This window comes from Camelus dromedarius, chromosome 3 (assembly GCF_036321535.1).
Source record: "Camelus dromedarius isolate mCamDro1 chromosome 3, mCamDro1.pat, whole genome shotgun sequence".
NCBI classification, from domain to species: Eukaryota; Metazoa; Chordata; class Mammalia; order Artiodactyla; family Camelidae; genus Camelus; species Camelus dromedarius.
Genome location: NC_087438.1, coordinates 91,144,096 through 91,169,956, shown reverse-complemented (window position 1 = coordinate 91,169,956; position 25,861 = coordinate 91,144,096). Strand labels below are relative to the sequence as shown.

Genomic DNA, 25,861 nt, shown 5'->3' with positions numbered 1-25,861 from the left:
TCAGTTTCTGTGGCTGAATAGTATTCCATTGTATAAATATACCACTTCTTCTTTATCCAGTCATCAATTGATGGACATTTAGGCTGTTTCCATGTCTTGGCTATTGTAAATAGTGCTGCTATGAAGATTGGGGTGCAGGTGTCATTTTGTAGTAGGGTTCCTTCTGGATATATGCCCAGGAGCGGGATTCCTGGGTCACATGGTAAGTCTGTTCCTACTCTTGAGGAATCTCCATACTGTTTTCCACAGTGGCTTTCCTTGCTTCCCTCTCCCACTCTTTAATGATTTAGATGTCTTCTTTTACAATTTTGTGTTTATTCTATTTGGAATTCATGGTAGTTATCACCTTTCCAGTTATGATTTCTCATTTTTGTAGCATCCTGCTTCTTTTCTATTTAGAGTAGACCTGTCAGTATTTCTTTTAGCATAGGTTTAGTGTTGCTAAACTCTTAGTTCTTGCTTGTCTGTGAAATTCTTTCTCTCTCCTTCTATTCTAAAGGATAGCCTTGCTGGATAGAGTATCCTAGGCTGCATCTTTTTTTCATTCAGGACTTTGAATATATCTTGCCACTCCCTTCTGGCCTGTAATGTTTGTGTAGAGAAATCAGCTGAGAGCCTTATGGGGATTCCCTTGTAACTCACTCTTTGTTTTTCTCTTGCTGCCTCTAGGAACATTTCTTTCTCCTTAATCGTGGCCATCCTGATTATAATATGTCTTGGTGTGGCTCTGTTTGGGTTCTTCCTGTGTTTGGATATCTGATTCCTTCTTTAAGTTTGGGAAGTTTTCAGTCATGATTTCTTCAAATACCTTTTCAATCCCCTTTACTTTTTCTTCCCCTTCTGGAACCCCTATTATGCATAGATTGGCATGCTTTATATTATCCCATAGGTCCCTTGTATTGTTTTCATTGTTTTTTATTTGTTTATCTCTCCGCTGTTCTGATTGGGTGCTTTGTGCTGTTCTGTCTCCTAGGTCACTTATTCATTCCTCTGCATTATCTAGCTTGGTTTGTACAGCCTTTAGGTCAGCTCTCATCTCAGCAAATGAGTTTTCCAATTTTAATTGGCTCCTCTTTGTAGCTTAAATCTCGTTTTTGACACCTGTCTCTAAACAGAATCTCTTTTAGTTCCTTCAGTACTTTGATCACTCCTTTTTTGAAATCTTGATCTAGTAGACTATCGATGTCTGTTTCATTGATCGTTCTTCCAGGGGATTTCTCTTGTTCTTTACTTGGGAGTGGTTCCTCTGCTTCTTCATCTTGCGCATATCTCTCTGGCACTGTGTCTTACGGAATATCAGTTATCTACTGTGGTCCTTAAGGAGTTTATTTATTTATCTATGTAAAGTGTAGTGGAAATAAAACTAAAAAAAAAGAGAGAATTTTAAATTAGAGAAAAAAAGATTTGAAAACAGGGTATAATCAGTAACAGAAGAACAAGTTGAAGCAAAATAAAAGTCAAGTTTAGATGTATTTTAATAACCTTAAAAGAGGAAAAAAGAAAGAAAAATATTTGAAAACTGAGTATAATCAATAAGAGGAGAACAAAACCAAGACAAATAAAAATGAAATTGAGGTGAATTTTAAAAAATAATGAAAATATCTTAAAAGGCAATTTTAAAGGGATTAAACATAGAGACATGTAGAATTGTTTAAAAAGTAAAAATTTAAAAAAGTAAAAGAAAATAGAACAGAGAAAAAATGAAGGAAAAAAGTGGATGTGCTCCTGTGGAGACTCTGCACTCTTAATGATTTTCTCGAGAGGTCTTTCTTAAGTATGGCTGGTTGTCACGTCTTATTTTACTTTGGTTAGGAGTGTGGCCATTGACCTGATAGTCAGAGCCTGCCCTTGTTATTGAATGGGACCTCCTTTTTGTTTTGTGGTTGTTGTGGCTCCTGTCCTTTCCCTGCTGCGTGAACTTAGCTCGCTGCTTCCAGAGGCCCTCTGGTGGCGCCCCTCGTCTGTGCTGCTCCCAATGCCGGTTGGCAAGCAGATCGTGCCCCCTTCCAACACTGCAGTCAGGTGCTGCACTCCTGCTTGGTAGGTGGGCAGGTCACCCCCCCTTCTGGCTCTGGTTGCTCCCCTGCTCTGTGCAGCTCCTTGCTGCACCTCGGGTCTGCGCTCCATAGGCGGGCTTGAGGAAGATGGCGGAACAGCTCCTGCCTGTGCCAGAACTCAACTCCTTGTTCCTTTGTCTTAGAAGCACAAGTTCTCAGAGGCACCAGGGCAGAACGAACCTATCTGTTTGGGGCTGTAAACAAGTCTCGCCTTTGAGGCTGCTAAGCTCCTAGGTATGGGTTCAGGTTTCTGCCCGGCCCCCGCCTGGATGCTAAACACTGGTGGATATGGTGGCTGTGGCTGAGCCCCGCATCTCTTCTGAGAACTTTTTTCTGGGGTTTCTGGAGATAGATGCTATGGCACCCTTCCCCTCAGGGCACACCAGCCCTGTTGCTTTTTTTTTTTTTTCTTTCCCCATATTTTATGGAGGACCCAGGTTGTTCTGTTCTGTATGCCCTCCCAGCCTTGGCTCACAGCACCCTGCATTCCTCTTGGGGTTTCCTCTTTGCAGCCTGCCCCAGTCCTCCGCCCTCGGGCAGCGTGTCTTGTCCCACTCCTGCTGCTTTGCCTCTAGGGCTGGAAATTGCGGAGACCCTCTGTGCCCATTTAACTTAGTTCTGTTGGTCAAGGGCTATTCTGTACAGATCCGAGCCTTTCAGTTTCCCTCTCCATTGGAGAGGGGGAGACCCCCACTAGGTCTTTAGTTTTTTTTAATAGCTTCTGTTTCTCTATTATGTTCATATTTATCTCTACTTTCTTGAACATACAGAGCATATGGCTGTTTCTGTGTTCGTCTGTTGATTCCTTTACTGTTGACAGTTCTTGGTCTGTTCTTATTCATTGGTTTTTCCCTTGGTTCTGGATCGTTATTTAGCTTTTTTGCATACTTGTTTTTTGTTTTTGTTTTACTGGACATTGGACATGGAACATTTATTTATTTATTTATTTATTTATTTATTTATTTATTTATGTATCTCTGTATAGTTTTTTGGTTTCTTGTTTGGTTTGGTTTTTTAGTAAATTATAGTCAGTTACAACATGTCAGTTTCTGGTATACAACATAATGTTCCAGTCAAACATATATATACTTATAGTTGTTTTCATGTTCTTTTTCATTAGAGGTTATTACAAGATATTGAATATAGTTCTGTATACCATACAGAAGAAATTTGTTTTTTAATCTATTTTTGTGTATAGTAGTTAATATTTGCAAATCTCATACTCCCAGATTTATATCTTCCCCATCCCCTTTCCTCTAAAACTAAGATTGTTCACTGTGTCTCCTAATCTTTTTCTCTTTTGTACACAAGTTCATTAGTATATTCTTTTTTCTTCTTTAGATTCCACATATGAATGATATCATATGGTAGTTTTCTTTCTGTTTATGGCTTACTTCATTTACAGTGACATTCTCCACATCCCTTTGTGTTGCTGCAAATGATTTTTTATGGCTGAATAGTATTCCATTATATAAATATACCATAGCTTCTTTATCCAGTCACATGTCGATGGACATTTAGGTTGCTTCCATGTCTTGGCTATTGTATGTGATGCTTCTGTGTACATTGGGGTTCAAGACATGCAACTTTTATGTTGCTGGGATCCAGCTTTTGTTGTATGTCTTTAGTGTACCCTTAGGCTTTCTTCTGACATGCATATTAGCTTATTGGAATCTGTTTATTCACTTGAGTTTTTAATATTTGTTTAAGCAAGTCCAGCACTTCCTTAGTGTAGGGCTAATTTATCACATTACAAATGAAATATGTATCTGAAAATCCCTCCCAGTGTTCTGTGTCTAACATGGTCTTTCCACTCTGGCTTGTAGTTGGTTTTTTCTCTTGTGTTCATAGTGTTCACCCGAAGATCACCAGAGCACATATGTGCACTCATCCATGCGCTCTCATGCACATTCCTGTTTCTCTGTCTCTCTTCCTCTCACTCTGCTGCTCTCTTCTTTCACATAACCTGCCCTATAAATTTTAAAGATCTCTCCCCCATCACCCATACCCCAAAACTTCTGTCTCTTCAGTTGAGATTGGCCGGGTCTCTTAGGCTTCTCTTTTCTTGCATTGCAGCTTAGAGATTGCCTGTAGGTAGTAAAATTGAGATATTGTAGCGATCATCTTAGTTTTTTGGTTCCACCTCTTAGGGATCACATCCCTGTGTTGCTTGCTTTCCAGTGTCTTGAAACTGCTGTTTAATATGTGTTGTGTGATTTTTCAGTTCTTTCAGGTAGGAGATTAAATCTAGTCCTAGTTATTTCATCTTGAGTGAAAGCAAACTTTCACAAGTTTCCTTTTAATTGTTCTGTGTATTAGAAGAGGTAAGAATTTCTTTAGAGAAATAAAACCAAAAAATAGTCTCCTGCTTAAGAAAAAATGGAAGTGATTTTTTTGTTATGTTTAGAAGTAATTTTGTTGGATTCTGAGTAGGATTTTACTATAACCTTATACTTTATAAATAATTGACTTTTTTATAATATTGAGCTTTTTCATGAAAGTGTGTGCTATGTCGCTTCTTTTATAAAGAACCTGTCAATAAAATTGTATTGTTGTCTTTTATAAATGAGTTTCTTATTTCTTTATTTAGTTTATTTTTTCGTATTTTATATTTTGCTGGCAATATTGGGGTTTTTATATTTGATTATTTTTGTAATAATACTTTATTTGTGTATTTTATAATTGGCCATGGTACTTAATTTTCATTTTGTAACATTTTAGATTGCATTCATAATTTTTCATGTGCACTGTGCATATTAAGTATGTTAATCTTTTGTCTCTAATAAAATTAAGTATTTTTCTGTTCCCCCACCTTTTTAAAAATCCATTTTATCTTTCAAAATGAGAACATCAGTGTTTTCCTACATGAAAAAGTGCTTTCTTTTTTGATTTGCTCAGAGATCTTTCTCCTGGATGACATAAAAATGTTCAAATTTTCCTTTGGTACTGCTGCAGTTTTAGTTTTTTCCAAAGAGCTAGTGAATGGCTCCAACACTATTTTTACAAAACAAATCATTTCTGTATTTTACTGCAGTTTAAAAATATATTCAAATGTAAATATTTTTTAAGTTTTAAAAATACCTGTTATCTAATACCACTTTCAGAATATTTACTTTTATAAAATATTCCATAATTGTGGCTTCACTCTTTATTAGGTGTGATTTTACTTTAATTCAACACATATTGATAGATGTTCAAAATTTGAGGTTGGGCAGATATCTTTTATAATCAATTTTAGAGACTGGTTAAAGGCAGAATTTGAAAAATAATTGTCATACAGCTGTATTGAAACCACTTATATCTGGGCAAGTAAAAGGAAAATTGTTGTTTTAAGAAAATCTTATTAATGTAAGTGATAGGATCAGAATTTCTTGGTTAACATCTAGATTTTGGGGGTTCATTTTTTTTTCCTACGTTGATGTATTTTATTTATAACCTGTGCTAAAGAAATTATTTTTCTGTTTTTATAGTTTTGGTAAGCAGTTTGGAGGAAAAAGAGGATGTGATTGTCTTGTATTAGAGCCTTCAGAAATGATTGTGGTAAGAACTTTAAAGAATGCTGAATTGTTTTTTGATATGCTTTAGTTTCAACTTTAAACTTAGTAGGCTTTTAAACATTCAAGGAGGTTCCATTACTATGACTTTTTAAATACTTAACTAAGTAGCATCAAACCATATATCAAGTTTAATGTATTTTCTTCTACTTTAAATTTTTTTCTGATGCTTTAGAGAATTTGAAACACGATGTAGTTATATATAAAATGTTGCAAATTTAGTAATTTCTTTTACTGTTTCTACCAGAAATTTTAAATAAGAATTTTGAAAGAAAACTCTGATTTTCCTATTCAAATTAGTTAATAATCTTAGATCATTCATATTCCATGCCCTGTACTTGAGGGAGAGAAATGAAAAAAAGAGACACAATTATATCCAACTAAGAAATGGTTTAGTTCTGAATAATTTTACTTTAAGAGTATGTTTAAGGAATAATTCTTTACTTATTTCTAAGAAAGCTAGGTGGTTGATATAACTTTAGAAAATAGGACTTCTTTTTTTTTTCCGTAGCACCAGAAGAATCCAGAACACACTCCCTTTTTACCTTGGTCTCAAATGACTGTACTTGGAAATACCGGATACTCAATGGATTCTTTGTCCTGATAGCATCTCATGTATGATTAGATTTAAACTGTTGAGAAGTAAAATGAAATTCTTAATGAAGTATTTTAATATCGGGACTTAAAACAACCACTTTTCCTTGCATGATGTCAAAGTCAGGTTGACATCTTTGGGCAGGAAAAAAAAGTACTTACTGTTTTCTTTTCCCCGAACTGGGTCATGTATGTTATCATGAACTCTGTATCCTAAATTTCATGTAAACAAGTGGATTTTAAGCTCCTAAAAGGCAAAGACTATGTCTTACTCTATTTGTGTCTTCTGTAATATTACATAGCGCTCCCTTCATAGTAAGTATTTGGTAAATGTTGCTTGAATTCAAGTTTGTTCAGTGTTTGCATTGTTTTATCATTAAGTGTTGGTACACATGGCATATCTCTTCAGGCCTCAGAACTCGTTTTTAAATAAATGCATTGAGGGACATGGCAAGAAAACTGTCTCGGGCAATACTGTTTTCTCATTTATTTATTAGTTGAAGTATTTTATATTTCTCATACTTCATGGGCAAAGAATAGTGCTTTTACTGCAGTGTTCTCATATACCCTTGAACAACATAGGTTTGAACTGCTTAGTCCACTTATATGCAGATATTTTTCAGTAGCAAATACTACAGTACTACACAGTCTGTGGTTGGTTGAACCATGGATGCGAGGGGTGGACTATAAGTTATATGTGGATTAAGCCCCGACCTTCTTCGAGGGTCAGATGTACGTTGTTTTTTTTGTTTGTTTGTTTTGTTATATTGTAGTAAAATACACTTAAGTTGATATTTACTGTATTAGCCATATTTTAAATGTACAATTTGTTGATATTTTATAAATGTATGCTCCTTGTAACATACCTCTCTATCAAAATATAAAACATTTCCATCACTCACCTTAAAAAGTAAGGAAATATTCAGAGAATTATTGGGACCTTGCAGAGGGACAGAGGAGCCAGGTTGAAGAGACTCCCATTGGCCAAGTCTGGGACAATTTGAGACTCCAAATAAAAATGTTTAGGAACTGATGATACCCCTCCTGTATAAGATAAGAATTTTTAAGTCCTAGTAATATGAATGAATGAAAAGGGAAAGTTCTTCCTGACAGCCACATGTCAACTCTGAAGTCCAGAAGGAGTGATTAAGTTAGAAGATAACTAATGAATGCTTAAACTTGTGACTAATGTTTACTGAGAAACAGAATGCTTACATAGTCCCATGGTATATCCCCACAAATCACTTATGAAGGGAAAGATTACCAAATTTCTGATGGGAAACATAGTGGATACGACTGTAACAAAAATCATGGCTACCACCGTCAATATAGGCACAAACTGATATCATAGTACTCCAGATATGATGTACTGAGGAGCACAAAACATCATCTCTGAGATATATTCCTGCCAGAAATGAATGCCTGAAACTAATCATTAAGAAATGACAAGCCAAATAGAAGACACTCTACACATTGACTGGCCTATCTTTAGATATCCCAAAGTCAAGAGACATCACAGAAACACTGTGGAACTGTTCCATATTACAGGAGAAAAAGAATTATAACTAAATATAATGCTTGATATTGCATTAAATTTTGGAGGCAGGAGAAGAGCATAGCTATAAATGATGATGTTGGCATAATTGATAAAATTTGAACATAGACTATGGATTAGCTAATACGGAAATTTCTGATTTTGATCATTGTACTGGTATTTATGTAAGACAAAGTCTTTGTCTTTAGGAAGTACATGTTGGCATATTTTAGAGTCAGGAATTACTATCTCTTCAATTTATACCCAAATGTTTCAAAAAGGAGAATATGTGTATATAAAAAATTTTAAATCACACACAAAAAATCCACGTCAAGTATATGTATTTATGATTGGTAATCTTTTAATTCCAAAACTATTGTATTGATGATTAGCATACTTAAAAATGCTTTATGAGTTACAGGAGAAAATAATCCAAATAACTTAAGATTTTTACTTGAAATTTCTGAAGGATTTTATTTTCATTCCACCATATTGATGATTCTTAATTTTTTTTTTTTGTAGTTTTTCATTATTACTGTATCCTTTGAACTACAAAATTGTACTGAACATTTTCGTATCAGTACAGATCTTGGATACCTCAGTGTATTTTTTAGGTAAAATAATTCAGAATTCATAAAAATGCTTGATCAAAGTATACTTATATTTATAAGTAACATGTTTACTATTTTGGTAAGTTCTGTCAATTGGTTTTACTTTGTATGTATTTATACTAATTTGAGTAACTGCACTGGTGATTGGGAATGCCTGTTTCTGAATACCTTCCTGATAACCAGTTAGGTTAATCATCTTACTCTGACATGTTTTAAGGAAATCTTGTTTTAACTTGTGCATATTCTCATATGCTTTATGAGGAATTTATTTTTCTTATTATTTATATCTCTTGCCAATTTTTCCGCTTAGATTATTCTTTATTTGTTCATTAGAACTTTTTATTACTAGATAAATGAGCCCTTTTGTTTATAAGAGAGAACTTTTTATTACTGGGTAAGTGAGCCCTTTTGTTCATAAGAAGCTGTTTACTATTTTTTCATTTTATATGTAAAGTGAATTTTGTGTCAGTAATAATTTTTTTTAATCTATTGGTTTTTTTTTTTCCCTCTTAGGATGTTTTGGTTTGGGGTCATGCTTATTAGAAAGACCTTCCGCATGACAAGATTATTGAACTTTTAAAACCTGTATCACTTAATACAGTTTTATAAGTTCATTGTTTAATTAAACTTTTAAATCTCACTTTTTCTGGGCAGCTGGAGACAACGATAACCACTTAACTACCTGTCTCCCAATCTTGCCCCTAAAAACAGTGCAAAACTACAAAGAGAGTATATGAAATCTATACACAAACTATGCTCGCAGCATAACTTGAAGACAGTGGATGCTCAAACTTGAAAATAATTGTAAATAAAAAGAAAGAAACCAGTTCCCAGCATGTTCTCTCTCATACGCCATCTCTACTCCCAGCCTTCAGCAAGGTTTTGTGGTGACCAAAGGCCAACCAAACAGATCCATAGAAAATACAGAAAAAGAAAGGTAGCAAATAGACCTAAGGTTGACCTGCACTGCCAGAAACACTAACTTCACACTAAGTTTAAAATTAAATATGTGTGTCTGTGTATGTATGGTAGATCAGAACAGGGACTACAGAGAAGTTATTTAAAATTACAAGCTATTTGCAGAAATAGTCTTCCAAAGACATAGCTTCAGGGTTAAGACAAAAGTTAAAAGAGAAACAATCTCCTTTTGGCCTTTAAGTCGTGAAGAAGAAGCACATGGTTAAGTTTTAGTTTCCTGCAAGACAAAATGAATACAGAATCAGAGTCTTAAAACCCCTTCTCCCACTAGCAAAACAAAAAAAAGTATTCTAAAATATCTGGACTTCAAAGTATTTGACAAAAGAAGTGCTGTAAACTGGGAATCTTGTAAGACATCCTAATACCACAAAATGGTAAAAAGGGAGGCTTGATAAATCCATATATAGCTATTATAAAATATAAGAAAATGAGAATTACTACATGTCAACTGATTCCTCCTCACCCCAGAAAAACAACCATGTAGATGAAAACTGTGGTCACATCCAGACTGAATTAAACATTCTCAATCAAGCAATTGAAGATAATAAAAAAGGAAAGTGTAGAAGCAGAAATTCAAAAACCCAAGAAAAGAAAATGATAAAAAAAAAAAAGAGTAAAAAGAATATGAACTTGGTAAAGAAGTGGAAAACAAAAAAATTATTTAGAAACAAATTATAAGGTGCCCTAGGGAGAATAGACTCAAATGAAAATTTAATAAGATGCATTGAAGAGAGGCAGGAGAAGAATCAAGTGAATGAAAGTGACACAAATAATGAAGTAAAAGCCTCAGAGATTCTGTGTTACTTACTTGAAAGTTGCTAAGAGAGGAGGTCTTAAACCTCACTACAAAAAAATGAGGTGATAATTATTGTGATGTGATGGAGGTGTTAGCTAAAGTCGTGGGTGGTAATCATTTTGTAATATGTAAATATATCAATACTGTGGTACACTTTAAACTTACACAGTGTTGTATGTCAGTCTCAAAGCTGGAAAAAAGTGTCAGAGAAAATAGTGGAAATTAAAGACAGGCAACAGAGAAATTGTATTCATAATTCTAGGGTCCCAAGAAAGAAAAATCAGTGAAAAAGAACTAATATTTAAAGCTATATTCGAAGAAAGTCCTTCAGAAATTGTAAATGATTTGCATCTGCACATTAAAAGACTCCACTGAATCCTGGCGAAATTAGCCCAAAAAGATCATCTCTAAGACATTTCCTAGAAAAACTGTAAGATTTCAAAGATGATAAAAGCCTCATGCTTCCAAGTGAAAACATCACATAACTTCCAAAGGTGAAAGAATTGCACTGGTTCAAACATTTAAAAATGCACTGAGACAACCAAAGCAAGGCAACAGTGGAGCAGCACTTAAAAAAAAAAAAAAAGAAAAGAAAGAAAAGAAAACTCAAAGAAAGAAAGTATGAACCAAGGATTTTATATTCAGCCATACTCTTTCGTATCACAATTGTGGAGAAACAGTTTTCAGTGTATAAGAATTTAGGGATTTATATACCCTTGAGCTATTTTTTTAAGATATCTACTAGAGGATATTTTATCCATTTGAGCAATAACTGAGAAAACCTCAGTAAAAGAAATTATAATGAGCATTTAGAATATATGGATGTAAAATAGAGTTACCATATATTCCAGCAATTCCACTCTTGGGCATACATCTGAAGAAGACAAAAACTCTAGTTCAATGAGATACATACCCCCTAGTGTTCATAGCAGCACTATTTGCAATAGCCAAGACATAGAAACAGCCTAAATACTCATTTACAGAAGAATGGATAAAGAAGATGTGGTATGTATACACACACTTGCGCATGTGCACATGTGTGTGTGCGTACACACACACACAATGGAATCATTATAAAAATGAGAAAATATTTTGAACTGAATGAAGATGACATATCGAAATGTGTGAAATTCACCTTAAACCTTTCTTGCTGAGCAATTTAAGCCTTAATGTTGTAAAGATGAAAGGCTGTAAGCAGGCCTGCTCTTTTTCTGGTAGGAAACATGACTTCATCCTTCAAGATTGCTTGCTATAAACACAGCTCTGAGAAATGACCCAGTTAATGAGTGGTTAGGACTTCGCCTTCTTGACAAACCCAGCAAAATATGTAGAAGCACAAGAGGCCCAAGGAAGTTTGTCTTTTCCCAACAGATAGTAAAAGGGAAATAATAAGATAGGTGGACAGTAACAGTGTGGCAAGGGTGTAGAGAAAGTAAAGTCCTCATACATTGCTGGAGGTATATAAAATGATGCAGCCATTTTGGAGAACTGTTCGACAGTTCTTCAAACAGTTAAAAATAGAATTACCATATGACCCGTCAGTTCCACTCCTAAGTATATATTCAGGAGAACTGAAAATTGTTGCCCATATAAAATCTTTTTTTTAAGTGTACATATGTGTACTGCCATTGTTTCTAAGAACAGATTAGAGCTTTAGCTTTTTAAACTTACATAGTTATCAAAGGAATAAAGCCAACCACAAAATGGGAATCAACAGAATGCGGTAATCAAATCATAAAAGACAGTCAGTTGTGCTTACATACATTCAAGAATTCAGTCATCTAAGTTATAAATAATAAGTAGTTCATTTGTGTCCTTATTTTTTTAATTTAATTTAATTTTTTAGATTCCACATATAAGTGATGTCGTACGGCATTTTTCTTTCTCTATCCTGGAACACTACACTTAGAATGATGATCTTCAGGGTCATCCATGTTGCTGCAAATGGCATTATTTTATTCTTGTTTATGACTTGGTAGTGTTCCACTGTAAATATGTACCACATCTTCTTTATCCAGTCATCTGTTGATGAACATTTGGGTTGTTTCCCTTTCTTGGCTACTGTAAATAGTGCTGCTGTGAACATTGGGGTGCATGTGTCTTTTTGAATTTTATTTTTACTCTGGGTTTAGGCCCAGGAGTGGAATTGATGGGTCACATGTTCTGTCTACTTTCAGTTTTTTAAGGAACCTCCATGCTGTCTTCCATAGTGGCTGCACCAATCTACACTCCTACCAACAGTGTAGAAGAGTTCCCTTTTCTCCACACTCTTTCCAGCATCTATCATTTGTAGGTTTTTCAGTGATGGCCATCCTGGCTGGTGTGGGGTGATGTCTCATTGTAGTTTTGATCTGCATTTCTCTGACAATTAGCAGTGCTAAACATTTCTTCATGTGCCTATTGACCATTTGTGTGTCTTCATTGGAAAATTGCTTGTTTAGGTCTTCTGACCATTTTTGGATTGGATTGCTTGTGTGTTTGATATTAAAGTGTATGAGCTGTTTGTATATTTTGGAAATAATCCCTTTTCAGCTGCATCATTTGCAAATATTTTCTCCCATTTTGTAGGTTGTCTTTTCATTTTGTTGATGGTATCCTTAGCTGTGCAAAAGCTTTTAAGTTTAATTAGATCCCATTTGTTTATTTTTGCTTTCATTTCCATTACTCCAGAAGTTGGTTTAAAAAATGTATTGCTGTGATTTGTGTCTGCGAGTGTTCTGCTTATGTCTTCCTCTAGGAGTTTTATAGTATCTGGTTTTACATTTAAGTCTTTAATCCATTTTGAGTTTATTTTTATACATGGTATTTGAGAATGTTCTGATTTCATTCTTTTACATATAGCTGTCCAGTTTTTCCAGCACCACTTATTGAAGAGACTGTCTTTTCTCCATTGTATATTCTTGCCTCCTTAGTCATAGATTAATTGACCATAAGTGTGTGAGATTATTTCTGGAATTTCTATCCTGTTCTGTTGATCTCGGTGTTTGTTGTTGTGCCAGCACCATACTGTTTTGATTACTGCAGCTTTGTAGTATAGTCTGAAGTCAGGGAGCATGATTCCCCCAGCTATGTTCTTTTTCAAGATTGTTTTGGCTGTTAGGGCCAGCTCTTCTGATAAGTCTACTTAAAAATAACTGAAGTTAATAAGTAACAAAGCTTATAAAAGTTTAATACTGTTGACTGTATCCAAATGTAATTGCTGTTGTCCAGTATTTTAGTTCTACTTTTTTATCCCACAAATTTTGCCTTATTGTATTGTTTTATGCAATCATTATTTGTGGAGATTCAACCATGTATTTAGCATTTCTTTGCTTTTAATTCTTTTTATTGAAGGGGGAGGAGGACATCAGGTTTATTTTATTTATTTATTTATTTTTAGAGGCAATATTGAGGATTGAACCCAAGACCTCAGGCATACTAAGCATGTACTCTACCACTTGAGCTATACTCTCCCTGCTTTTAATTCTTTCTTACATTGAGACCTTAGTTACAGGAACATTTGTGTTAAATGTGAGGCATACCCTTTAAAACATTCTTTAATAAAGGGGTTTTGTTGGTAAACATCTAAGCTGGATGTCTTGTTTATTTCTGTTTTTTGTCCCTGAAAATAACTTTATTTCACTTTATTCTTAAGGATTGTTTTTCTGTGAATACAATTTTAGGAAAAAAATCGTTCCCTCTCCTCCCCCTCAGCAGTCAGTACATTCTGTTTTCTAGCATGCATTGTTTCTGAGAAGTCATTTTTTTTAAATTGAAGTACAGTTAATTACAGTGTGTCAATTTCTGGTGTACAGCACAACGTTCCAGTTATGCATATACATACATATATTTGTTTTCATATTCTTTTCATTAAAGGTTATTATAAGATACTGAATATATAGTTCCCTGTGCTATACAGAAATCATTTATTTAGTTGCTCTTCCTTTATTAGCTGATCTGTATTTTCCTTCTGGCTGCACTGAAAGTCTTATGTTTTGTTTTCTGTGTAAATTTGTAGTTGCGGTTTTTAATTATCCTGCTTTGGATTTGTTGGCTTTTTTTTTTTTTAAATAAAAAATTCTCAGTCATTTTCTCTCTGGACGTTGTCTTCGTTCCTCTTTCTACTGCTGTCACCATCTTGAGCTTAGTTTAAGTAGATGTTCAATATTTTCAACCTATTCTCTGTATTTCTTAAGATTTCTTATTTTTCATCTCATCCTCACTTTGTGCTGCTTACTGTATTTCCCAATTCACTAATTTTATTTTTAGTTACATCTTCATATACCATTTAATTCCTTCATTTTTCTTTTTTTACTCTTCTCTCTCATTTTGGATAATTTCTGTTGGCCTATGTTTAAGCTCATTGATTCTTAAATCAGTTGCATGAAGTCTACTGATGAGCTTATCAAAGGCATTCTTCATCTTCAGTACCATGTGTTTGTTTCTGACATTTTCATTTTACTCTAATGTTTTCTTTGTGTTTGCTTAAACTCTCTGTCTATTCATATTGTCCACTTTTTCCACTGATCCTTTACCATATTAATTACAGTTAATTTACATTCTCTGATATTTCCAGCATCTGGATCATCTCTTAATTTTCAGTGGCTGCTGTGTTGATTCCTTTGTCGCTTGGCAGTGTTTTTTTTCTTTTAACCTTTTAAAATTTTTATGTGAATCATTATTTTGGATTTAATGCTAGATATTCTGTGTAGGACAAAGGGTAGATAGCGTTTAGGCCTGGAGATGAACACACCTCTTCTTCTGCTAGAGTTGAGCCAGGTTTGGATTTTTTTGTTATGGTTATCTTCATTGCACCAGTGGGGTTTCAAATTCCTCTAGTGTTGCTTTGTAGTTTGGGGTCGGACTGTTTTGGGGGAAGATTTTTCTAAGTGTTCCTGCTCTGCTCTCAGTTTTAGTCCTTCTTTCTGCCCTTGTGTTTTAGACAGGATATATCTCCCATGTTCTTATCCCTCTTCGAAATATAGATTGTTATTTGTTACTCATTGCTTGCTAGCCTGTCAGTGAGGAGGGATTGCACTTGAGGGGGATTTTTATTTTGGATACTTGTCAGTTCTTAACCTGCTTGGTTGCATTTATAATCTCTGGCTCATTTTCAAGTTTCTTTTAAATTTTTTATTACAGCGTTATATTTTCTGATATTTCCAATATATTGAAATATTTGCAGATATAATTCTGCTGTCTTTTTTGTCCATTATTGCTCATCATGTCTTATTTGTGCTTGTGATTGGGTTTTGTTATTGTTGGGGTTTTTTGGGTTTTGTTTTGGGGTTTTTGGGGGGGATTTTTTGTACTTAAGTTCATGTGTCTTGAACTTTAGGTGTGGAAATTCTTTAGACGTTTGGTTTAAAGTTGCATTCTTGCAACAAGGTTTTAGAGGCTTTTGCACTTAAGATATTATGAATTAAAATTATAGACTTGAATAAAAGATTAGTTCTCAGGGGAAAAGCTTTTTTCTTCCATTGCTCCCGCCTCCCCACCTTCTCCGTGTATACCCCATACTCCCAAAATTCTCTCAGTGCTAAGCAATTTTTCTTGCTGTCTTCTGCTGGATGAGTTTAAACCTTGCTCACAATCCTTACAGTGAGGGTATAGGTTTTTAGGATGAGTTAAGTCTCCTATCGGTTCCCCATCTCTGGTGGATTTTCTGTTTTACTCTCTTTCTCTCTTATCCTACAGCCATCAAAATGGAAGGTCTTTTCTCTAAAGTTAAGAAATCATCTGATGGATTAGGGGTTTTGTTGCTAGCCTACCTCCTGGTATTCTTGCCTTCACTTTATTCTTTGCATTTGGATTCCTTACTTTGTGCCATTTCACTATGTGTTTACAAGGTGTTTTTTTTTTTTTCTTCATGTTTCAGTTTTATTCAGAGGGAGCTTTGTTAAGGGCACTTAATCCTTTATACATTGTTTACTTTTTGTTGTTGTTGTTGTTGTTCATTTAGTAGTTTTTCCCAAATGTTTGGGATTAGAAACTCCTTTCCTAAATTTAATTTACTACTATTTATATTTTGAAAATCCTTTATTGTTTAAATCACTGCTTCTGCTCAATAAATGGTATCTATTATAAGCTCTGAGAATCATATAATGCTGGAATTTCACCTACAGTAGATAATCTGGTTCACCTGTGGGATAGGGCAGTATAAAGTAGATGAACTTTTTAGTCACACTTTGAATCCTTACTCACCCACTTGTGTGAGTTATTTCAATTTTGTGAGACTGTACCATCTGTTAAAGACTAGCAATATAATAGGGTCGTTCTGAGCCTTCAGGGATGTAACTTAGAGTTTCTGGTACATGATCTAGTGTAGTGATTTAGTAAATACAGTGGTTCTCCCATCACTTTTTAGAAGAAGAAATTGAATCTCAAGGAGGAAACATGTATTTGCTACCTACACAAAATTCTGTAGTTGTTGAGTCAGAAGTTAATCCCCTGTCTGTTCTGGGTTTTGTCTTTCATAAGAGTAATACTCAATAACTTATTCTGCCTGCTTGTATTTCCAAAGTTTAACATATTTGGGGAGAAAGAATTTAATGTAATGCCCACTTTGGCAAACTTTTTGAATAAGTGAACAAAGATGAATATGAGTATAATGCAGTTCCTGTCCTAAGGAGTTTATAGTGAGGTAAGCTTATCTAATAATTATGACCAATATGCCTAGTGCTATAAAAGAAGTAGTTTCTTCCTAGGGCAGAGGTGGGGTTGTTTGAACTGGGTCATGAGGTATGTGTAGCATGCCAGGATGTTAGCAAAGGAAGAATGGGCTTTTAGGGAGAGTAATGCAAATGTATGCAAAGGCCTGAAGGCAGTCTAGGTTGCGTACAGGTAATAAACCAGTTGCAAGGAATGTCTGTTGTGATTATGAAAGAGGTGACTATTGAGATGTGTCTTAAATGATTGGTAGTGTTTTAGCATGTGAAGATAGAACAGATAGGGTAACAGATACTGAGGAAATAAAGTTACTTAGCAGAATATAAGTTACTAATGTATAGGCACCTATGAGTAGTCACACTGATTTAGCTGCTACTTACCCTTGAGCTCTCACACCTGAAAAAGAACAGCTTAGACATAGACTCTTTCTAAGAAGTCATCAGGAGGTTTTGCATATCTCACTAGAGCTTGTAGATGAGAGAGTTTTTTTGGGGGAGGAGGATAAGGGAGCAGTTTTTCCAGGCTTCCACGTATAAGATAAAGCAATAAAAATATTTTGGGGATAGAGTGTATGTGGCTTTGAATATCAAATGTAATAGCTTAAAATTTATTTGGTAACCATTAGCAGCCCATTGTAGCATTTTGAACAGGAGACCTGACGTAATGATGATTTATCTAGGTGATTTGTCTGACCGTGTAGAATAGAGTTAGGAACATATCTGAAGCAGCAGGCTCAGGATTAAGTAAATAAGACTTGAAAAAGGGATGGTGGTAATGGGAATGAAAGAAAAGGCACTGTGAGAGGGATTTCTAAAAAAGATTTGACAAATTCTAAGAAATGACTGAAGATAAGATTTAGAAGACAAGCAGGGGAGTTGGAAATGTTGAAATTTCATACTTGGGTGACTAGGAAATTTCTGATATTAGCGAGAGATGTGACATTAGCAAAAAAAGTAGTTCAGGGAGAAAACTGAAACCTGGTTTAAAGAAAACTTCAGACCATGTCAATATTCCTTTGTAAAAGTAATTTTTAAAAATTACAGTGTAGTCTGTAGTTAAATAGGCAGTGTAGTCTTTTTTCCCTTCCAGCTTTATTGAGGTATAATTAACATACAGGACTGTTCTAAGTTTAAGGCATACTGATTTGACTTACTGTGATAATCACTTCAAGATATATGTAAGTTTTGTGAACATCTGTCATCTCATATAGATAGAAAATTAAAGAAATAGGAAAAATTACTTTTCTTGTGATGAGAACTCTTAGGATTTACTCTCTTAACTTACAACATACAACAGTTCCTATATATAACATTTAACAGTGTTAATTATATTTATCATGCTGTACATTACTTCTCTTGTGACTGAAAGTTTGTACCTTTTGACTGCCTTCATCCAGTTCTCCCTCCTCCTAAACCCCCCCTTTGGGAACCACAAATCTTGCCTCTTTTTCTGTGAGTTTGTTTGTTTTTGAAGTATAACTGACCTACAACACTGTGTTAGTTCCTGTTAGCGAAAATAGTGATTTGGTATTTCTCTACATTTCAAAATGAGTCTAATTACCATCTGTCACCATACAGAAATATTACATAGTTATTGACTGTATTCCCCTCACTGTACATTTCATACTCGCAACTCCTTTATTTTGCGGCTGTAAGTTTGTACCTTTTAATCACCCTCTCCTGTTTCTTTCCTTCCCTCCAGCCCTCTCCCCTGGCAGTGTAATCTTGTATCAGTAACATAAGCTTTGGAGACAGGCCTGTATTCCGGGTCACCTTTAAAGGTATCACTGTTATGAGACTGGAAAGTCACTGATCTCTTTGGGTTTGACATTGCTCATCTGTAAACTAGAAATAGCAATACCTGATTACAAGGCTGTTGTGGAAACTAAATAATGTAATATATATGCGTGCTGGCCTATTTTAAGCCCTTGATAAATGTTAGTTTTCCCTTCTTGCTTAGAAGATGCCAGCCTTTTGTATTTTTGGCTTTTTTCACACATTAAAATGGACACCAAAGGATAATACATGGAGCATTTTTGTTTCACTGTTTAGCAATTCACTGAAATCATAACCATGATTGTTTGCTAAAGTGTGTGTGTAATCTGGCAGCTTGTAATTAGACTCAAAAGTTGTAATTGTTGAAAGTGTAGGTGTAGTTAACAGCCATCATTTCTGGTAAGTGACGTTACTTAGAGGATATATGTTTATGTGAGCAAGAGAGACTGTTTCCTGGAAGGAAACTGTGGTCTCGAGATCTTTATGATATTATCACCTTTAATCTTTCTGAACTCAAGAGCATTGTTTTATACAGACTGTTTTCTTTGAGGCAGTTTCTTGCATGAAGTAAATGAAGCCTCCTTATGAGTCTATTAAGACTCCATAGACTGTCAGTAATATGGAAAAATTGGATGTTTAATCAAGAATGTGAACATGTGTTTCAGGTAGAGAATTCCAAAGATAATGAAGATAGTATTTTACAAAGAGAAATTCCTGCCAGACAATCTCGAAGAAGGTTTCGGAAAATTAACTATAAAGGAGAACGCCAAACCATTACTGATGATGTGGACACTAACAGCTATCTTTCTGTAAGTATATTTGGGGAAATTTCATGGATTTTCCTTAATGTTCATACGCAGTATCTTTAATTTACGTGTATTTTTGGTAATAACAACACATGGAGCTCTACATATAAAAGTTTGGGTCAGGTAAATATATTTAGGTAATTTTTTTAAATGCTTCTGCTGTGTTGAGTTGGGTAGAAATACTCTTACAGGTGGGTTTTTTGTTTTTGTTTATACGATGCAATTTTTTCTTAATGTATCTTTTTAGAAATATTTGTGGATTTTCTTGCTTTTGTTGCCTGAATGGAATATAGATTAGAGTCCTCAGAACTCCAGATATAGACTCATTGGGAGCTATTTTCTGTTACGCAGTAACAGAAGTAAAAATGTCAATTCTTCCATTAAGGTGGAGGGAAATTATACTTAACGTGTGTTGTGTTTTCACATGCAAATATTGAAAAAGAGGCAGATGAAATAAATAACTTTTGTAATACCAGAAGAAACATAAACTGTTTATTCAGAAGTCTTTAATTTGGTAGTGGTAGGTGCTTCTTTTTAGACTGAAAAGTAGTTAAATCAAGAAGTGAGGATTAAAAAAAAACCAAAGGAAACCATAAACAAAACAAAAATGACAACCTATGGAATGGGAGAAAATTTTTGCAAAAGATGAAACTGACAAAGGCTTCATCTCCAGAATATATAAGCAGCTTATATGACTTGATAAGAAAAAAACAAACAACCCAATCCAAAAATGGGCAGAAGACCTAAACAAGCAATTCTCCAAGGAAGAAATACAAATGATCAATAGGCACATGAAAAAATGCTCAATATCGTTAATTATCAGGGAAATGCAAATCAAAACTACAATGAGGTATCACCTCACACCAGTCAGAATGGCCGTCATTCAAAAGTCCACAAATGACAAATGCTGGAGAGGCTGTGGAGAAAAGGGAACCCTCCTACACTGCTGGTGGGAATGCAGGTTGGTGCAGCCGCTGTGGAAAACAGTATGGAGATTCCTCAAAAGACTAGGAATAGACTTACCATATGACCCAGGAATCCTGCTCCTGGGCATATATCCAGAAGGAACCTTACTTCAAAAAGACACCTGCACCCCAGTGTTCATAGCAGCACTATTTCCAATAGCCAAGACATGGGAACAGCCTAAGTGTCCATCAATAGATGACTGGATAAAGAAGAAGTGGTATATTTATACAATGGAATAGTATTCAGCCATAAAAACCGACAACATAACACTATTTGCAGCAACATGGATGTTCCTGGAGAATGTCATTCTAAGTGAAGTAAGCCAGAAAGAGAAAGAAAAATACCATATGAGATTGCTTATATGTGGAATCTAAAAAGAAAAACAAACAAACAAACAAAATATAAATACAAAACAGAAACAGACTCATAGACATAGAATACAAACTTGTGGTTGCCAAGGGGGTGGATGGTGGGAAGGGACAGATTAGGAGTTCAAAATTTGTAGATACTGACAGGCATATGCAGAATAGATAAACAAGATTATACTGTATAGCACAGGGAAATATATACAAATCTGGTGGTAGTTCACAGTGAAAAAAAATGTGATAATGAATATGTATGTTCATGCATAACGGAAAAATTGTGCTTTACACTGGAAATTGACACAACATTGTAAACTGACTATAACTGAATAAAAAAAATGTTAAAAAAATAATTGTTTTTCAAAAAGAAGAATTCAGGATACTCCAAGAAAAAGAATAAATCCAAGTGTATTTATTATAAGCTTTCAGTGGAGTCATGTTCCCCCCACATATAAAAACAGTGTAGAGATTGATGGCAGCAAAATTCCCAAGGGTATGTTTAGTTCTTTTGGTTGTCAGAAACACAAATTTACCTATTCTGTGTTAGGAATAAGGAGGATGATTTAGGGAGTTGTTTGTAGTAGAATAAATATTAAAGTTAAGGCAGCTCTAAGGATTTAGTTACATTTGCCTAATTTCATTAATTGAATACTCTATTTCTGACAACAAACTGTAACATATGAAATAGTCTTCAAATTTTTTTATTACATAAGGTTCATTTCCTGTTATTATTATTTAATAATTTCCTTTTCTGTTTATATAATAAATTTCCCTGTCACTAATTAATTTAAGTTTTAATTTAAGTTTTGCATTATTATACAAGTGATATGTCTGTTTTTTAAAACTTAAAAGTTGATTAGTCCCACCAACCAATTATGTAATCTTTGATGACATTTTATACATTCTTGGGTAAAGCTTTTTTCAACATATAGACAGATAGGTAGGCTCTTTGGGTAACTTTGTAAAACGAATACTTGATCTGTTTTGTAACTTTCAAAAACTTAAATATATAATCTGAACATCTTTGAATATTATTAATTTTTTAACATTATTCTTAATGGTGTTGTACTTCATTTTAATAATTGCCATGATTTATTTATTCAGTTCCCTATATTTTATCATTTGAATTTTACTAGTTTTGTTACTGTTGTTTTAAAATAAGGTGCTAAGTGATTTTGTAGTTATATATGCCCATATCTTGATTTCTTTAGAAAAAATTCCAAGAAGAATAATTGCCTAAAGTTTGTTCAGCTGCACTGTTTGGTTCTCCTTGTATGAAGAAGAATGCATTGTTTGTGTGTTTTGATTACTTGCTTATTCTAGTCTCACCTGTAGTATGTTCTTTTCCCATATAGTTTTGGTGTCATGTAATAAAATCTAGACAGATTGTATATTTTCCCTTGGTAGCTGTGGCTTGTGCTCATGAGTCATTTACTTTTAGTCCTCATATGTGCCCGGAGCTGTTCTCTTCAGGATATGCTGGTTTCATGATTGGACCAGAAAGCAGTAGGCACACTGCTTGGGATTCTGTCCATAAAGTCTAAGTAAAGTGTGGCATTTTCACATGTAAAGGCTTGTTCAGCTAGTTTTAGGTAGTTATCCTGTTGAGCTGTCAGCAGTTTGGCAGCTCATGGAAGGGAGAGGACTAAGTTGATTCAACTTAGACAAGACATATTATTAACCATTAGACTGAGTTAGAGAATGATATTTGGTCATGTTACTTGCATGTGCTATCTCTTGAAGTAATAGGAGTCTTTTCTCAAAGGGAGTTTTTCAGGCAGCTTAGAAAATGCAGTGTTAAAGAGATTTTAATTTACTTTTAAATGAAACCTATGCATCTGGCCAAATTCTTCTGTCTTGGTAGTTACTCTTGATAAGGATGCTTTGTAGCAACATGTTTTTTTTTTTTTTTCTTTTCATTGTTCATTTCCAGGGTATAGCAAAGTGTTTCAGTTATTTTTTTTCAGATTATATTCCATTATAGGTTATTATAAGATACTGAATATAATTTCCTATGCTGTACACTAAATCCTTGTTGCTTATCTATTTTATGTATAATAGTTGTATCTGTTAATCCCATTTTCCGAATTTGTCCCCCCGTCCTCTCTCTCCCCTTTGATAACCGTAATTTTGTTTTCTATGTCTGTGAGTCTGTTTGTTTTGTATATAGATTCATTTGTATCATTTTTAGGTTACATGTATAAGTGGTATCATGTAATATTTGTCTTTGGCTTAACTCACTAAGTATAATATTCTATAGGTCCATCTATGTTGCTGCAAATGGCAATATTTCCTTTTTATGGCTGAGTAATATTCCTTTCCGTACATATACCACATCTTAAGCAAATCATCTGTGGAGGGACCTTGGGTTATTTCCATGTCATGGCTGTTGTAAAGAGTGCTGCTGTGAACATGGGGGTGCATGTATCTTTTTGCATTGGAATTTTGTCCGTTTTGGATGTATGCCCAAGGGTGGGATTGATGGATCATATGGTAGCTCTATTTTGAGTTTTTTAAGGAACCTCCATGTTGCTTTCCATAGTGGCTGTACCAGTTTACATTCCCACCAACAGTGTAGGAGGGTTCCCTTTTCCCTGCACCTTTTTGGGCATTTATTATTTGTAGACTTTTTGATGATAGCCGTGAACAGTGTGAGGTGATACCTCATTGTGGTTTTGATTTGCATTTCTCTAATAATTAGCAATGCTGAGCATCTTTTCATGTGCCTGTTTTTTTTTTAACATTTTTTATTGATTTATAATCATTTTACAATGTTGTGTCAAATTCCAGTGTTCAGCACAATTTTTCAGTCATACATGGACATATACACACTCATGTGCCTGTTAATATTCTGAATGTCTTCTTTAGAGAAATGTCTGTTTAGATCTTTTGCCCATTTTTTGATTGGGTTGTTTGTGTTTTTTGATACTGAACTGTTTGTATATTTTGGAAATTAAGCAATTTTTGATCATATCATTTGCCAGTATTTTCTCCCAGTCCGTAGGTTGTCTTTTCACTTTGTTTATGATTTTCCTTAGCTGTGCAAATGCTTGTAGTATTATTAGGTCCCATTTGTTTATTCTTGTTTTTCCCTCTTTCCTTAGGAGACTGACCTAAGAAATATTACTGTGATTTATGTCTGCAAATGTTTTGTCTATGTTCTCTTTTAGGAAGTTTATGGTGTCATGTCTTATATTTAAGTCTATAAGCCATTTATTTTTGTGTATGGTATGAGGGAGTGTTCCACTTCATTGATTTACATGCAGTTGGTTGTTCAGCTTTCCCGACATCAGTTGCTGAAGAGACTGGTTTTTCTCAGTTGTGTATTCTTCCCTCCTTTGTCAAAGATTAATGGACTGTAAGCGTGTAGGTTTATTTCTGGACTCTTTATTCTACTTCATTGATCTATATGTCTGCGTGTGTGCCAGTACCACACTGTTTTGATTATTGTAGCTTTGTAGTATTGTCTGAAGTCTCAGAGGGATATGACTCCAGCTTTGTTCTTTTTCCTCATAATTGCTTTGGCAGTTTGGGTCTTTTGTCATTCCATATAAATTTTAGAAATTTTCTAGTTCTGTTGAGAATGTCATAGGTGTTTTGATAGGGATTGCATTGAATCTGTAGATTGCTATGGGTAATATATAGCCCCTTTAAAAATATTAATTCCAATTCAGTAGCATGGGATATCTTTGCCTTTCTTTGAATCATCTTCCAATTTCCTTTATCAGTGTTTTTTTACCGTTTTCAGTGTATAGGTCTTTCACCTCCTTGGTTAAGTTTATTCCTAGGTGGGTTGGTTTTTTTTTTAATGCAATTTTAAAGGGATTTTTTTTTAACTTTCTCTGATACTTCATTATTGTAAAGAAATGCAACAGATTTCTGTATATTAATCTTGTATTCTGCTATCTTGCTGAATTCATTTATCAGTTCTGATGGTTTTTGTATGGAGAGTTTAGGGTACTCTATATTATATAGAGTATCATGTCATATGCAAGTAGTGACAGTTTTAGCTTTTCCTTTCCAATTTGGACACCTTTTATTTCTTTTTTTTTGGTCTGAGTGTGGTGGCTAGGACTTCCAATACTATGTTAAAATAGAAGTGGTGAGTGGGTTTCCTTGCCTTGTTCCTGAATTTAGCAGGAAAGCTTTCAGCCTTTCACTGTTGATTATGATGTTGGCTGTGGGTTTGTCATAAATGACTTTTACTGAGATACGTTCCCTCTATACCTACTTTGGTGAGGGTTTTTTTATGAATGGATGTTGAATTTTTGTCAAATTCAAGAGCTCTTAATATTGCTTAGACGAAAGTGACTCTGTTTATCATTGTCGTAGAAGCCTGTGACCTCTCTCAGAACTCAGAGTGGAAAACACAAGTTTGGAAGAAAATTACCAGTTCTCGAAGCCAACTTTAGTTTCTTAAGACACTTACATTTGCTTTGCTGAAAAATCTAAATAGTTTTTTCTGTGCCAGTTGAGATAGTCATGTGGTTTTTGTCTTTCCTTTTGTTAATGTGGTGTATGATTTGCATATGTTGAACCATCCTTGGAACCCTGGAATAAGTCTAACTTGCCATAGTGTATGATCCTTTTTATGCATTTTTGGATTTGAGTTGCTAATATTTTGTTTAGGATTTTTACATCTATATTCATCAAAGATACTGGCCTGTAAATTTTTTTTTTTTGTAGTGTCTTTGTCTGGTTTTGATATCCGTGTGATGGTGGCTTCATAGGATGAATTTGGGAGCGTTCCTTCCTCTTCAATTTTGGAATAGTTTGTGAATGATAAGTATAAGCTCTTGTAGCAGAAATCTAAATTAGTATTTGTGAAAGCATCCTGTAGATAACTGATTTTATAACTATCATTAGGAGCTTTATTTCTTTTGTTCCACTGTCAGCATTTCAGAGAGGGAGATTGGGAGGAATCATTCTTTAGATAGTAGGAAATTTGATAATTTTCTCATCTGTAAACCATCTTCAACTTATTCTTGCTGGAGTGCTGAAGGTCAAAAATTCTTAAAAATGTAAAGAATATTTTGTTACCGTTTTCTTTATCTTAATTATGTTCAATACATCAAGCTTTTGTGAACATTAAAGATTTTGCATGTGTTTTAAAATTACTTTCTAAATGAATGCTTGGAATTGTTGAAAAAAACGATTTATTCTTATGAAATATTTTCATA

At 34.4% G+C, this 25,861-nt stretch overlaps 1 protein-coding gene across 6 annotated transcripts in view; it reads left to right on the top strand.

Annotated features, from left to right (window-relative positions):
• The window catches only part of RAPGEF6 (Rap guanine nucleotide exchange factor 6), a 198,127-nt gene that overhangs the window by 48,848 nt on the left and 123,418 nt on the right, over positions 1-25,861 (top strand). For all 6 annotated transcript variants that reach the window (XR_837223.3, XM_031448949.2, XM_031448951.2 and 3 more), the window contains exons 5-6: positions 5,528-5,597; positions 19,213-19,356. Coding sequence is in view for 5 of the 6 variants with exons in the window: in XM_031448949.2 (XP_031304809.2) it covers positions 5,528-5,597; positions 19,213-19,356 (214 nt within the window). In the remaining variant the exon portion in view is untranslated. The remainder of the gene's footprint in view (positions 1-5,527; positions 5,598-19,212; positions 19,357-25,861) is intronic.